The sequence below is a fragment of the Lutzomyia longipalpis genome, chromosome 1 (assembly GCF_024334085.1).
Source record: "Lutzomyia longipalpis isolate SR_M1_2022 chromosome 1, ASM2433408v1".
Lineage (NCBI taxonomy): Eukaryota > Metazoa > Arthropoda > Insecta > Diptera > Psychodidae > Lutzomyia > Lutzomyia longipalpis.
Window position 1 is genome coordinate 30,521,945 of NC_074707.1, and position 14,900 is coordinate 30,536,844.

A 14,900-nucleotide genomic window follows, 5' to 3' on the forward strand; every position below is an offset into this window, starting at 1 on the left:
AAAGAATTTTCGGGAATCTTTAAGGAAAAAGGAAACAATTCTTAAGGAATAATTAGTGAATTTATTGAGAAGGAATGGCATTTCTTTCTTTAATTTCTTCTTTAATAAAGAATCATTTCGTTCTTTTAAAGAAGAAAGGAAATCATGAAGGAAAAAGGAAAGAACTCTTCAAGAATAATTAGTGAATTTATTTAGGAGAAAGTGCCTTTCTTTTTTTTAATTCCTTCTTTAATAAAGAGTCATTTGGTTCTTTTAAAGAAGAATGGAAATCACGAAGGAAAAAGGAAAGAACCCTTTAAGAATAATTAGTGAATTTATTGAGAGGAAAAGGCATTTCTTTTTTTTAATTCCTCCTTAATTAAAAAAAAATCATTTTGTTCTTTTAAAGAATTTTCGGGAATATTGAAAGAAAAAGAAAAGAACCCCTTAGAATAATTAGTTAATTTATTGATAATAAGAAAGAACTCCTTCTTGGATTAAAAAATATTTTTGTTCTTCCAAATATTTTCGGATGTCTTGAAGAAAGAAAAAGTACCCTTTCAGAATAATTAGTGAATTTGTTGAGAAAAAAGGGGATTTCTTTCTTTAATTCCGTATTACAGTTAAAACAACTTTTTTCTTCTTAAGATTTTTAAGGTATTTTGATAAAAATTCAAAGAAAATAACTCTTTAGGAATAATTAGTGAATTTGTTGACCAAAAAAAGGGATTTCTTTCTTTAAATCCTTCCTTCATTAAAAATTATTTTTATTCAGGCTTTAAAATATTTTTCTATTAAAAAAAATTAATGAGTAGTGTGGTTTCTTATAAACCCCCTTCGGGCTTAAGAATGTATCTTTTATCAAAGAAAAGTTATTAATAAGTAGTTTGATTCTTTGCGAAAGCTTTACGAGCTTGACGATTTTTTATAAAATTAAAGAAAAATTTTAAATAAAAAGTTTGGTATTGCGTGGAGGCTTTACGAGCTTTACGGACTTTACAATATTTTATTTAAATTAAGGAAAGTTATTAATAAGCAGTGTGATTTTCTAAGGAAGCCGCTTGTAAATATTCTTTTTTATTGAAAATATTTTTTTTATAAAATATTTTAGTCACTTCATCATTGTAAAGTAAAAAGTGACCACAATTCCGGCGAAAAACCCTACAATTTGCCCCAACATCCCCTATTTTTCCAGAATTTTATATTTCTGGGATGAGATCCCCAATCCGGAGGTCTCTCCATCATTACCAATGAGGAGTGACCACAATTCCGGCGAAAAACCCTACAATTTGCCCCAACATCCCCTATTTTTCCAGAATTTTATATTTCTGGGATGAGATCCTCAATCTGGAGGTCACTCCATCATTACCAATGAGGAGTGACCACAAATCCGGCGAAAAACCCACCAATTTGCCCCAGCCTCCCCTAATTGTCCAGGAGTTGATATTTCTGGGATAAGATCCCCAATCCGGAGGTCACTCCATCATTACCAATGAGGAGTGACCACAATTCCGGCGAAAAACAAAAATTTTTGCCCCAGCCCCCTCTAATTGTCCACGAAAAGGGTAGTTTAACATCAAAAGATTCATTTAAAATGATTGGGAAAATAAAAAAAAAATTTAGTGGGAAAAAAAAAATAAAATCATTGACATTGATAAGATTTGATACCGCGACCCCGCCGACCATAATATACGAAAACGGCTACGCTACACGTCTCCCAACCATGCGCTGCCAGCAAGTAAGCTAACTTTTTATTTAAGCTGCCTACCACCGCGTTCACGGGGTGGAGAAACACACACACACACATACAAGATGCACACGAATCTATCGGCGCGCGCAGGAAAGAAAGAGAGACCTAGTGCTTGCGTTGAAGGACAGCCGACCCGAGCTTTGCCGAACACTCCGGCACATAATTTTTTTCTCAAACTTCGTGCAGTATAAACCTCCAAAGTATTTTCTGTGCATATTTTGCAATATTTTTGCACTTTTTGTTAATTATTTTACATAATTTGGTGTACTAGTGCATTCTAAAAGGTAATGGTGAGGGAATACCATCATTTGTGTGAGATAATTGGTAAGTTGGAGCCAGAAAAAAGGCAAAATACGTAAATTTCTCATACATTTTAGAAAATCGGCTCTCCTGAAAAGTAGCGATTTTGAGTTAGGTTCATAATGAACTCACAAGGCGATATCAAAAAATGAAAAAAATTTATGTCGTCGTTTTCGAGATATTCATCGAAAACTCATCGAAAATTTTGTTTTTGATTTTTGGCCCCCTAGCGGTCACTTTCGAAACTTCGGATGTTCTAGAGAGTTGTAGGGTTTGTTGAGATCTTTCATTTGACCCCGGGTTGATCAAAATCGGTCAAGCCGTTTTCGAGTTATGGTCGATTTTCGATGAAAAATTGTGGCGGCCATATTGACTAAACGGCTTGACCGATTTTCGAAAATGAGGTATCGTTGGAAATGTATTGATGGCCCCTACAACATATAAAAATTTCAGATTTTTAGCTATAATAGCGGCTGAGATATAGCGAAAACAAAATTTTGAGGTTATTCAAAATGGCGGACGGGGGGGTGGGGGGGTGGATTTGACATCATAATCGGATGTCTTCCGGTCGATATTTAAACTTTGCCGTTTACCGCAAGTCTCTATCTATTACCGTTCTCTTGCAATATATCGATAGGTTCCGGCCGGACGGCCGGACGGACGGACGGCCGGCCGGAAAATTTTTTTTTTGGCGCATACGTTTTTTGGAATGTAGGGACCCTAATTCGTGCTCATCCCAAGTTTGAGCCCGATCTGACGACTTTCGATTTTGCTCGGTACACAAAAGCTGTGTCTGAAAGAAACACAGCTAAAAAACAAAATTTTCTGTTCTTAAAATTTGTACAAATGAACATAAAAGTTTATTCGCCTTGCCAACATTCGTTCCACCCGGCGCCGTTATAACATTGCGCCGTGATATGCTTCTTTTCGATGGTAAAGTTGCCCCACATTACCGGAAACAGAGTATTGCGCTTTAGTCGTTCAAAGACCGTCGAATTGATTAAATCTTCTGCTCATCACGAACACATACTAATAGAAAGAAAAGCTTCAATCATTTTATTTGCCTTTAATATAAGTGAGTGCTTTATTGTGGAATCAGAGGAAGTTTTAAAAAGAAAAGTGAGTTATCTCCTTTTATTAATTTTCAAAGTGCATATACTACTAAATTTTAGTGACTTATCAGTTTTAATTTTTTTTTTGAACAGTCGAAAATATTTTTATACAAAATGTTATAATCAGAATGACTTAATCACACATATAGTAATGCTTTGTTTTTTATCGATTTTCTCGCCATTCCGCTACTGAAGGCTAAACTGGAGAATAATTTATGCATCAAATTAATCACACACACCCATCCTCTTAATGAAATTAGACATTTTCCCATATGGTGATCTACTAATTATCCTTGAGTGCAAATTTGCGTTAGGTGCCGCAGCTTTTCATTTTGCCAAGAGCTTTTCACACAGGAAAGCCTTGATACCGACTGGGTGATTGAACTTTTGCTCTACTGCAAAGTGATGTCACACCGCTCAGACTATATATATGCGGGATGCGTGCAGAAGGACATACATTTTTCATGTCCACAAATTATCAAACAATTAATTTAGTCAATAATATTTTTCTAATAACTAATTAGAACACGCACAAATTGGTGACCTAGAGAGGGAAAATAAAGGGATTGAAGGCAGTAAAATGGCTCCTATTATAAATACTTTTTGGACTATAAGTGGGAAAATTGTGTGGATGTGGTGTAAAAAAAATGAGAGAAAGTATATTATATTTTGTAATTAACACGCAATGAAGAAAAATACGTCATTGGTTATTTCACTGTTTCTTAACAATATGTACAACGATGTGTGTTTAATCGTCCAAGGGAGTGTGACTAATGGGAAAAACGTACATTACTCAGATACATACTCACAATCAGACAGAAACTAAAAGATTTAATTTTTGTATTTTATTTTCAACTAAAATCAGTTGCCAACTCTAAATATTGCTACAATCTCGGCAGGAAGTCATATTTTTAAAATTTTTCTCAGGCCTAAATTTTTTTGAGTTCAGTTAAGATTTTTTGAGGAAGTTTTTAAATGGTTTGTTCTCCTCTTTCTCTAATTTTTCAATTAATTAATATAAGGAAAATTCTAACGCTCTTAATGTAGTTCTATATTGTTTTCAGCAGATCTGTATAATTAATCAATTTTTTGGCGCATTTCACTTATAGCTTTAAGTGGAAAATCAATTAAAAGATTAGGAGATGAATTATCATTTAGCTATAAAAATGCCCATAAATTTTTTTGTTAATAATTTTGGTCTCCAAAAATACTTTAATATAATTTAATTTGACAATTCCTTCAAAAAATTAAATTAAATTTTTAATATTCCTGTAACCTGATGAAAAGGACATCTTGTTTCCCGAACGTCTCATCATTACTGTAAAAATGTCCTTTCATTGCCATCAAATATAATTGGTTGAATATCTACGAACTAATAATAATATTATTTACCTACTTTTGCTTATTAAATGGAATACCAACTAATAATATACATACGTACACAACACAATCAATGTTAAAGCCCCTTTCTATGGAAGATATTAATCTTGGCATAAGTTCTTGAATATTTCACATATAACGAAAGCACCGTGGAGGTGAAAAAGCTCCAACACTTTCACCCTTGACATCGTCAGAGGGAATCACTTTCGTTTGACTTGCGTGGCTTCCTCTTGTGTGGTGTTTTACAAAAACAACAAATCCATAAGTGTGAGGGGATTAAAGGTTGAATTGTTGGGTTGTGAGACAATAAAACAATTTACTTTTGGTGATAGAGCTCAAAACTCTCAAGGAAATGTATTTTTATTTCATTAAGTGATAAAGGAAAAGTTTTCTATTGGCTTTTCTAACGAGTGCTGTATTAAAGAAGTGGGTCAGAGAAATAAAATCATTACCCGAAGAAATCAATAACATTTTCTATCGCATTTTTTATTCCACGACAAATCAATTGCCATAAAGGGACAGTTTAAAAAATTTAATTGTGGAAGAGTTAGAGAAAAAGGTCAAGACAGGATTACAAAGTGCTGTTGTTTGTAAATTTAATTAAACGTGAAAGCATTGCGAGTTTTAGAGAGATTATATGATGTTCCTGCAACCATTCCCAACATACAATCAACGGATTTCGCTAAAGGTTTCAAAATTAAACCCGGCGTCCCCACTGATTACTTTATTTTGTACTTCCTGGGCGCGATGCTATCGAATCACGCGATTTCCCCGCACATGCGGTTGTAATTTTCACATTTTCTTCATGGTTTTCTGTGTTTGCAGATGGCCAATCGTCCCGTCAGTGCAATGTCACGCCATGAATCGGATATGGTGAACAAGAGTCGGAGGGCTCTTGTGGATGGACGCGAAAAGGATTCGATTGAGAAGTTGAGGCTCATGTGCTTAGCTCGTGGTGCCACGGGGATCCTTGGTTTGGGCAGAACTTTTCGCCGGATGGACGATGATGGGAACAAATCGTTGAGTCGTGAGGAATTCTACAAAGGCCTTAGGGACACAGGGTTGGATGTTAATGATGAGGAGGGTGATGATTTATTTCACAAATTCGACACCGATGGGAATGGATCGATTAATATGACAGAATTTCTTGTTGCCTTAAGGGTAAAGTTTTGCAACTTTTCTTTTATACTATTAAAAGAAACAGTGAAACTTATAAAAGTTTTGTATCTTTAAAATATCCTTAAAATATGATTTTTTTACAGCCCGCCATGTCCGAAGGTAGGACAAATATAATTCAACAAGCATTTCAGAAGCTCGATAAAACTGGTGATGGAGTCATTACACTAGATGATCTTAAGAATGTGTATTCTGTAAAGGCCCATCCTAGATATATGAGTGGTGAGGAGACAGAAGAGTCCATAATGAAGAAGTTCCTTGCCAATTTTGAAGTGGGTGGAGTCGTGGATGGGCGCGTGACGAAAGAAGAATTTCTGAATTATTACGCTTCAGTGTCAGCATCGATAGATAATGATGCGTATTTTGACTTGATGATGAGACAAGCTTACAAATTGTAAAGCATTTCACGGGGAAAAGATCGTTGAACTTTAACCAAAGGATTTTTGATGACCAAGTCTCTACACTAACTGCCTTTGAAATTTAATGTTATTTATAGCATTCATCTATATGCAAAACTCTAATAAATTAAAGCCAATAAAAGAACAAAATATAATTCAAATCAAAAGTCTTTATTAAGTCTTAACTTAAAAGTTTAATTACATTACGAAGGAATACTGATAGTCTTATAATTTAAATTAATAGGTATGATTAATTGAGAAATTATGAGATTTTATGCAGCTTTAGCTTGATTCTCTTGTGCATTTTTTGATGGAGATTTATCGGATTTATCTGTTATACGTTGAATCTCAATGATGTGTTCTTTGCTCTCAATGGCCTTCGGTGGTGCTTTCACGGTGAGGACTCCATCCGCAGAGAGTGTGGACACGGCTTCCTGGATGTTGCAATCCTCGGGTAGAGCACACCGGCGAACAAAGTGGCGAGAAATGAAACCGTTGTCATCATCGCGTTCCTCATGTTTAGCCTCTACCACAATGTGATTATCGATGGTCTTCACGGAGATCTCTTCTGGCTTGAAATCTCTCACATCCAGGTTCATCTCAAATCCTCTATTTTCATCATTTTTTCCTCCAAAGACCTCGCTATCCAACTTCCATCGACGTCTGGATGGTTTCTGGTGTCCCAATCGCCGTTTCTGAAGCAGACACAGATCATGAGGAGTTATCCCGAATCGATGGAAAGGCTCCATGTCGAAGATGTCGTCAGTAAGGCTCAAAATCAATGGCAACATTTTCACTGATTTTTCTCTACTTTTTACTTTTGTTATTATTCTTTAGTTATTTAGTTTTTTACTCTCTTGGAGATTTGCTTGATTTGTTCGCTTCTTTCGAAGTTGTTCACTTTGTTAGCTTTCTTGATTTCAACTGTGCAGACAGTCGGAAAGCGCGCCAATTTATATGCCTGTCAAAAGTTCCAGAAAGTTCATGAAAAGCACATCCGGAACATTCGAGAAGATTCTACATAGCTGAAACATTTGACGTGTTTCCAGAACATTCCATTAAACTCTTCAAATGATTTATTAACTGAGAATCTTCTCGAATGTATGGATGAAACATTTGGCGTGTTTCCAGAACATTCCATTCCAAACTCTTTACGGCTGCATTCAGCCCTTCCGATCGGCAAGTCGACCGGTCGATGAGGAATAGACGATTGGCCGATGAGGAAGAGACGATTGGCCGATGAGGAAATGACGATCGGTAAATAGTGCAAATAATATCATTTTTTTGGTATTATTTGGCCGAATTTGCCTGAAATTCGCATTTGCTAAGACCTTATAAATATTAGCAAAGCGTTCTGTAATAGAATTTGCAAAAATAATTGATATTTTTAAAAAAAATATTCCTGTCAAAAAAGTCAGCCGATCGGAAAGTGCAGCACTTTCCGATCGGCTGACTTTTTTGACAGGAATATTTTTTTTAAAAATATCAATTATTTTTGCAAATTCTATTACAGAACGCTTTGCTAATATTTATAAGGTCTTAGCAAATGCGAATTTCAGGCAAATTCGGCCAAATAATACCAAAAAAATGATATTATTTGCACTATTTACCGATCGTCATTTCCTCATCGGCCAATCGTCTCTTCCTCATCGGCCAATCGTCTATTCCTCATCGACCGGTCGACTTGCCGATCGGAAGGGCTGAATGCAGCCTACATGACGAGAATCTCGAGAATCTTCTCGAATGTTCCAGCGATTTTTCTTGAACCTTCTCGGACATTTGACAGGCATATAAATTGGCGCGCTTTCCGACTGCCTGCATCAGTTGAAATCAAGAAAGCTAACAAAGTGAACAACTTCGAAAGAAGCGAACAAATTGAACAAAATCTTTAAGAAAGAAAAGAAATTGAAGAAAAATCAGTGAAAATGTCTGTTCTGCCATTGATTGTGAACTTTTCCGACGACATCTTCGATCCCTTCTGGGGATTCGGAGTAACTCCTCGTGATCTGTGGCTGAGCCAAAGGCGACAACACGAGCCACGCAAGCACCGCTGCCTATGGAACTGCGATCACGGGACTGAAGTTGCTAGGAAAACTGCTGAGAAGGAAGGATTTGAGATGAGCCTGGACGTGAGGCATTTCAAACCAGAAGAGATCTCCGTGAAAACTGTGGACAATCACATTGTTGTGGAGGGTAAACATGAGGAGCGCGAAGATGACAACAGCTTCATTTCTCGCCACTTTGTCCGCCGGTATGCACTGCCTGATAATTGCAATATCCAGGAAGCGGTGTCCACACTCACTGCGGATGGAGTTCTCACCGTGAAAGCACCACCAAAGACCATTGAGAACAAGGAGCAAGTCATTCAAATTCAACGGATTGAAGAGAAATCTCCATCTCAAGATGAGCAAAAGAACAAACAAAATTAAGCCAAATAGAATGATCTCAATACTCTCAATTTTGTTCCTAAATTAATTTAAACTAGCATTTTCTAAAATGTATTATAGACTTAAGATATGACTGAATAAAAAGTTATTATGATTTGAATAAATTGTTTCATTCAACTTCAATTTATTTAAAAAAAAAATTTTTGAAAAATTGATGAAAAAGTTTATTTTAGGATCGTTTTTAATTAGAACATAATTCCTAAAATCAAATGGATTGATTTTTTTTTTCAAGTGAAGCTTGACCTAAATTATAAAAATAAAAAGAAAATCAAACTCTTGTCTTCTGTGCAAAGCAAAATTTATTGCGTGGCATTGTTAAATAAATATAATAATAGCTTTGAGACAAATAAAAAAATACGAGAATAAGGAGAAAAATTAAGAAAATTCCAGTTTCCTGAGCGACATGAATTCATTGAGAATTTCATCCGTTACGAGCTTCCGGCGTTTCTGATGTTCCTCAACAATCGGCTGCAGAGTCTGCAAAAGAGAGTTAAATAACATTTTATAATAGAGCATAAAACAATTTCCAGGAGAAAGGAGAACCACAACCCACCTCTACTGCCTTCTTCTTAATCTCCCCACTGAGCATAGCACCCGTGGAATAGGCCATTCGGATTTGCTCCAGCTCTGCATCGTCTTCCAGGAAGAACTTAAGTAGCTGATAGGGCACATCGACATCGGTATTCCCACCGAGAGCTCGGTGCTCTTCCACAGTATCCCGGCCACCGGAAAATGCGTGCTTGTTAATTTTCGACTTAATCTGCTTAGGCGTATCTGTGAGGAAAATAGCTGAATTTTGATCACTCGCGGACATCTTCGACTTGGCACCCTGGAGAGCCGGGAAGAATGTTGAGTGGATGAGAGCTGGTTTGGGGAAACCAAGTCGTGGGGCCACATCACGTGTCATCCGGAAGTAGGGATCTTGATCAATGGCGCACGGTACCAGGCACTGCACTTTGCGATTTCCAAAGATGAATGGAAAAGTCGTGGACATGCAGGGAACAGCCTGGGCAGCTGGAAATCCAATTTTTCCAATCACATCTGAATCACCAAACCCGAAAATTCCTTTAACTTGATTGAAAGTAATACATCGTTGGATTCTTATGATATTCTGATACATAGCAGGGCATCTCCTGGAATAAAAGGAAGAAGCACAATCTAAGGGTTGTTTCAGCAAAACAAAAGAGAACAAACTCACCCCATAAAGTCAAGATTAGAGAAGATAAATGTTTTCCGGACATCAAACCCAAGTGCAATAATGTCTTTGGCATTTTCTCTCGCCATTCGCATTGCCTCTTCAACTTTGAGATCCTTCCACAAGGACTTTTCGTCATCCGTGAGCTGAATAACAAGGGGAACGTCGAATGTTTCCTGGAACCACTTGGTGATGATGAAGGGAACCAAGTGGCCCAAATGCATGGAATCGGATGACGGCCCCCGACCAGTATAGAGGAAAAAGGGTTTATTCTGCTCCTTCAGCGTGAGGATGGTGTGGAGATCACGATGGGAAAAGAAGATCCCACGTCGCAGGAGATGGTGACACGGTTTTCCCGAGACTTTCTCTAACCTCGCAAGAATTTCATCATCCACCTTGGAGGAGCCGAAGCGTTCTGAAATCAATCAATGTCCCATCACAATGCCACGTTTGCCTATTATTGGCGAAAATAAAAAATTACTTATTAATTTGTCGTAATCAATGCCTGCGTCGGATTTGCTAGTCACTGTCCAGGGATCCACGTAGTCGTCCTCTCCCTCTGCCTGGCATACATCCTCCGGGTTCTTCTCCAAACTAATGGCTTCTATGCCATTTACTACGTCCTCTGCACTCATTTTCACCAATTTTACAGAACTTTCTTTGCAATATTTCACCTTTTTTATGGAAACGCGTAAAGAAATTCATTCATCAAAAAAATTGACACCGAAACACATGGGATATACACTGATAAAAACGAAAATTAGCAAATTAACCAAACTTACCACACTGTGAGCCCATTAACAAGTCTCCAGTGGAATTTCCTGGGATATTCCGTGGACTTTATTTGTATACTATACACATTTCTCGACAGCTTCGATTTATTATTAGATGTGAAAACAAAATGTTGTAAAATTTATTTAAATTAAAATAAAACAATAAAATAAAGTTCTATAACTGAATTCCATTTTTTAATCTTTGGAAAATCAACCAATTCCAGACTTTGGAAGCAATTCGTTAATGGGTTGAGGAAACGTGCAAAAACAGCTGTCGTCGAAGCGGAAGAATTTTTCCTCCTTTAATTTTTTTGCCTTAAATATGATTTATAAATCCAAGACTTGCAGATTTATTGACCTAGTCAAGGTGAGTCATTTGTCGTGAAGTTAATTTCGTGTAAATTGTAAGAATTTTCCATTTAGATCAATCAAAAATTCCTGGCTGTGTCATTTGAGTTTATCGCACGGAATGACACGCAAAAGTGGGTCAATGAACGAGACTGGAGGGATATTGAGGCATCACTAGGTGGCTACATTGAGGAGAAAAAGTACCTGATCAATGACCACACGGAGTCAATTAATGTTGCCGGCGATATTCAATTGGAAGTAACAAATACTCGATGTCCCAGCTACGTCCTGAAGATCTTTGATGACACCTGCAAATCCTCACTCCACGGCATTCAGTTGTCTGTGAATGTGAAATTCGGAGGACTACAGAAGAAATACTTGGAGGCAGTTAATATAATTGAGGAAAACAAGAAAGCATCCGCCAAGATTAAAGCAGATGAGGAGGACTACCAAAATGGATCAAATGAAGAAGATTCTGCCTACATGGCCTTCATTTCCAATGACTGTACCGCTCCTTCATCTGTGACAAATGAATTACTAGAGAACAAGTTTGATGAGGAGAAATATGTGCCCCAGAGCACAACTCCTCGACTTACAAGAGCCACATACACTCCAAGTAAGAAAATTAAGACAAGTGGTTTTGAGGAATACGTACCGAGTGGGATCCCTGCAGACACGGTGAACCAGTATAAAGCCACAAAACGAAAGCGAAAAGAGAAAATCACCCCAGATACGGGTTTTAAAGGTTTAGACTCTCCCACGGAAAACTTGTCGATTTCTAAAGCATCGACAAGTAAGAGGAAGACAAGTTTTCCTCCAGAAGCGCAAGTGCCTCATGCAACGTCCACAAAAAGTTCAAACAAAAAGAAAACTAATGAACTTTTTGGTCCTGAAGATTCCGACACTGATGAGAACTCAGAAAATACTGCTGAGGCGGATATTGATGACAACGATTTCAATGGGAATGAACCACCAAATCCACGTAAAGATCTTCAAATGGAGAACAAAGATCTCAATGAGGATTTTAAGATTGTATCTCCATCACCGAATAAGAAACGGAGGGAGAAGACAATGCCAAGTAAGGAGTCACTGGATGTTAGAGAATCTGCAAAGAAGGGTCCTACCATGTCTCCAAGAAAGTAAGAAGCCCTCTAGCTCATGTTTTTAAGCTCTTAATTAAATGAAATGTTTAATTTTTAGGAACTGCCATCACATATCCATGGAAGATTTGTTGGAATCCTTTGCGCTTGTTGAGGAGAAAATGGACAAGACAATCGAGAAGTTTGAAAAATATCCAAAGATGCGAATACCAGAAATTAAGGACTTCCACAGCGATATAGTGACATTTCAGCAAAGGCTAGAAGCTGAGTTTTTTCTCCTTGACAAATACGTAAATGAGGAACATCGTCCAATGAAACAGCGCTTTAGACTCGAGCATCTCCTAACGCAGTACGTCCTGCCAGAATGGATGATTAATCTATTCATGAATGAGCACAATATGGATCGAGCAGAAGCAGAAAACTATCTCACTGATAAAGAAATTGAAGAAAAGTATGTCGAGCTGAAAAAGAGGAGAATGAAGAATTCCAGCTAAACGATCTTGGTGGCTCAACAAAGTGGTACAATCTATAACTCTTTTAAGAAAAACTTCATGTATTATAATGAAATATTTTTTTATTGACGAAAAATATTGATTTTATCTACATAAATAAAATCTTTGAAATCAGTCTCCATGATAAATAATCAAAAAAAAAGAATTGTTTTAATCAGTCCTATTTCTTCTTCTTATCTTCTTCAGTTGAGGTTGGAGGTGCTATTTGTTGAATATCAATAACACGCTCCTTGTTCTCAATGGCCTTTGGTGGTGCTTTCACGGTGAGAATTCCATCCGCAGTCATTGTGGACACCGCTTCCTGGATGTTGCAATTATCAGGCAGGGCATACCGGCGAACAAAGTGGCGGGAAATGAAGCTATTGTCATCTTCGCGCTCCTCATGTTTACCCTCCACCACAATGTGATTGTCCACAGTTTTCACGGAGATCTCTTCTGGTTTGAAGTGCCTCACGTCAAGGCTCATCTCAAATCCTTCCTTCTCAGCATTTTTCCTGACACAGACATCCTTGTCTAAGTTCCATCGACGTTTGGATTGCCCCAATCGTTGTCTCTGGGCCAGCCAGAGATCACGAGGAGTTATTCCGAATCCCCAAAAGGGATCCACATCGTCGAAGATGTCGTCAGAAAAGTTCACAATCAATGGCAGAACAGACATTTTCACTGATTTTTCTTCACTTTCTTTACTCTCTTTGGAGGTTTTGTTCAATTTGTTCGCTTCTTTCGAAGTTGTTCACTTTGTTAGCTTTCTTGATTTCAACTGTGCAGGCAGTCGGAAAGCGCGCCAATTTATATGCCTGTCAAATGTTCGAGAAGGCGCAGGAACATTCGATTAGATTCTGAATGAATGAATGAATCAACATTTAAAGAGTTTCGAGAACATTCTTGAATGTTAATAAAAATAAAGTTTAGTTATGTCTAATTTTAGCTTTTATTGTTATATCATTTTTTTATATTGTTTTTAAAAGGATCACAAAATAATAAAAAAAAACCTGGCGACGACCAGAGAAAAGAAAAAAAAAAAGATTTTAAAAAGTTTATGAATCATAAAAGAACTTTCTGGAAACATGTCAAATGTTTCCTCCATATAGAATCTTCTCGAATGTTCTTGCGATTTTTCTTGAACCTTCTCGGACATTTGACAGGCATATAAATTGGCGCGCTTTCCGACTGCCTGCATCAGTTGAAATCAAGAAAGCTAACAAAGTGAACAACTTCGAAAGAAGTGAACAAATTGAACAAAATCTTCAAGAAAGAAAAGAAATTGAAGAAAATCAGTGAAAATGTCTGTTTTGCCATTGATTGTGAACTTTTCCGACGACATCTTCGATCCCTTCTGGGGATTCGGAGTAACTCCTCGTGATTTGTGGCTGAGCCAAAGACGACAACACGAGCCACGCAAGCACCGCTGCCTATGGAACTGCGATCATGGGACTGAAGTTGCTAAGAAAAATGCTGAGAAGGAAGGATTTGAGATGAGCCTGGACGTGAGGCACTTCAAACCAGAAGAGATCTCCGTGAAAACTGTGGACAATCACATTGTGGTGGAGGGTAAACATGAGGAGCGCGAAGATGACAACAGTTTCATTTCCCGCCACTTTGTTCGCCGCTATGCTCTGCCTGATAATTGCAACATTCAGGAAGCGGTGTCCACACTCACTGCGGATGGAGTCCTCACCGTGAAAGCACCACCAAAGGCCATTGAGAGCAAGGAGCAAGTCATTGAAATTCAACGGATTGAAGAGAAATCTCCATCTCAAGATGAGCAAAAGAACAAACAAAATGAAGCCAAATAAAATCGTCTCGTCTCAATTTTGTTCCTAACTAATTAAGATTTTTTTTTCACTTAAAGACTTATTTATGTAAAATGTAATTTATATTTTTTAAAATTCAATAAAAAAATTATTTGGGCTTAAACTTTTTTAACGGCTTTTTCAAAACAGCGGTGGTGACTTTTGGAAATATATTTTGGCGCAAAAATATGCGAAACATCATGTTTTTTCACTGTTTCTCTGTCGTTTTATAGAGAAAGTCAATCATAACGCGTCCAGTTATAAGAGTTGGTGTCCCACAACGTGTAGAAGTGTTATTATGCGTTGTAATACCTACTATTTGTGAGCAGAATTAGTGGACAAAATTAATTTTTTTGTGAAATTCGTCAATTTGATGGATATAAATGGTCATATCTCTAGTTCTATAAGACCTACAGAAATTTCTTGACTAGTTTTGGAAAGGTATTAAAACAGGCTATAAATTGAGATAAATTTCAATAATTTTCAAGGTCACCTCCAGAATACAAAATGGCGACTTTTTGTTTTGCAAAAACATTTTTTGGCATTTTTTGTCTTGAAAGAATGGTTTTAGAAGTTTATAATGTTCTAGAAAGTTGTAGAGTTTTGCAAAACCTTTAATTTGATACTAAGATGATCA

At 37.1% G+C, this 14,900-nt stretch overlaps 7 protein-coding genes across 8 annotated transcripts; 4 read left to right on the forward strand and 3 right to left on the reverse strand.

Moving 5' to 3' along the window:
• The first annotated feature begins 2,975 nt into the window (after positions 1–2,975).
• Positions 2,976–6,212, forward strand: LOC129785886 (calcyphosin-like protein). 2 transcript variants are annotated; one of them, XM_055820552.1, is made up of 3 exons: positions 2,976–3,148; positions 5,347–5,682; positions 5,784–6,212. In XM_055820552.1, the coding sequence occupies exons 2-3, from the start codon at positions 5,347–5,349 to the stop codon at positions 6,093–6,095; spliced, it is 648 nt and encodes a 215-aa protein (XP_055676527.1). In that variant the 5' UTR covers positions 2,976–3,148; the 3' UTR covers positions 6,096–6,212. The 2 variants fall into 2 exon arrangements, with proteins under 2 accessions (XP_055676527.1, XP_055676528.1); XM_055820553.1 differs by lacking the exon at positions 2,976–3,148 and adding an exon at positions 4,761–5,209.
• Positions 6,213–6,245: 33 nt separating this feature from the next.
• Positions 6,246–6,989, reverse strand: LOC129785904 (heat shock protein 23-like). The gene has a single exon (XM_055820573.1). It carries the CDS (start codon positions 6,884–6,886, stop codon positions 6,368–6,370), a length of 519 nt encoding a protein of 172 aa, XP_055676548.1. The 5' UTR covers positions 6,887–6,989; the 3' UTR covers positions 6,246–6,367.
• A 950-nt stretch (positions 6,990–7,939) lies between these two features.
• Positions 7,940–8,640, forward strand: LOC129785908 (heat shock protein 23-like). Its single transcript, XM_055820577.1, has one exon. The coding sequence runs from the start codon at positions 8,021–8,023 to the stop codon at positions 8,522–8,524; it is 504 nt and encodes a 167-aa protein (XP_055676552.1). The 5' UTR covers positions 7,940–8,020; the 3' UTR covers positions 8,525–8,640.
• Positions 8,641–8,818: 178 nt separating this feature from the next.
• LOC129785862 (tryptophan--tRNA ligase, cytoplasmic) lies at positions 8,819–10,492 on the reverse strand. Its single transcript, XM_055820519.1, has 4 exons — positions 10,219–10,492; positions 9,741–10,152; positions 9,096–9,675; positions 8,819–9,019 (listed from the first exon to the last, which is right to left on the reverse strand). Exons 1-4 carry the CDS (start codon positions 10,370–10,372, stop codon positions 8,918–8,920), a joined length of 1,248 nt encoding a protein of 415 aa, XP_055676494.1. The 5' UTR covers positions 10,373–10,492; the 3' UTR covers positions 8,819–8,917.
• Positions 10,493–10,589: 97 nt separating this feature from the next.
• Positions 10,590–12,587, forward strand: LOC129785845 (uncharacterized). Its single transcript, XM_055820490.1, has 3 exons — positions 10,590–10,877; positions 10,934–11,997; positions 12,059–12,587. The coding sequence occupies exons 1-3, from the start codon at positions 10,833–10,835 to the stop codon at positions 12,450–12,452; spliced, it is 1,503 nt and encodes a 500-aa protein (XP_055676465.1). The 5' UTR covers positions 10,590–10,832; the 3' UTR covers positions 12,453–12,587.
• On the reverse strand, positions 12,516–13,240 carry LOC129785909 (heat shock protein 23-like). The gene has a single exon (XM_055820578.1). The coding sequence runs from the start codon at positions 13,126–13,128 to the stop codon at positions 12,631–12,633; it is 498 nt and encodes a 165-aa protein (XP_055676553.1). The 5' UTR covers positions 13,129–13,240; the 3' UTR covers positions 12,516–12,630.
• A 427-nt stretch (positions 13,241–13,667) lies between these two features.
• Positions 13,668–14,387, forward strand: LOC129785905 (heat shock protein 23-like). Its single transcript, XM_055820574.1, has one exon. The coding sequence runs from the start codon at positions 13,754–13,756 to the stop codon at positions 14,264–14,266; it is 513 nt and encodes a 170-aa protein (XP_055676549.1). The 5' UTR covers positions 13,668–13,753; the 3' UTR covers positions 14,267–14,387.
• Positions 14,388–14,900: the final 513 nt, after the last annotated feature.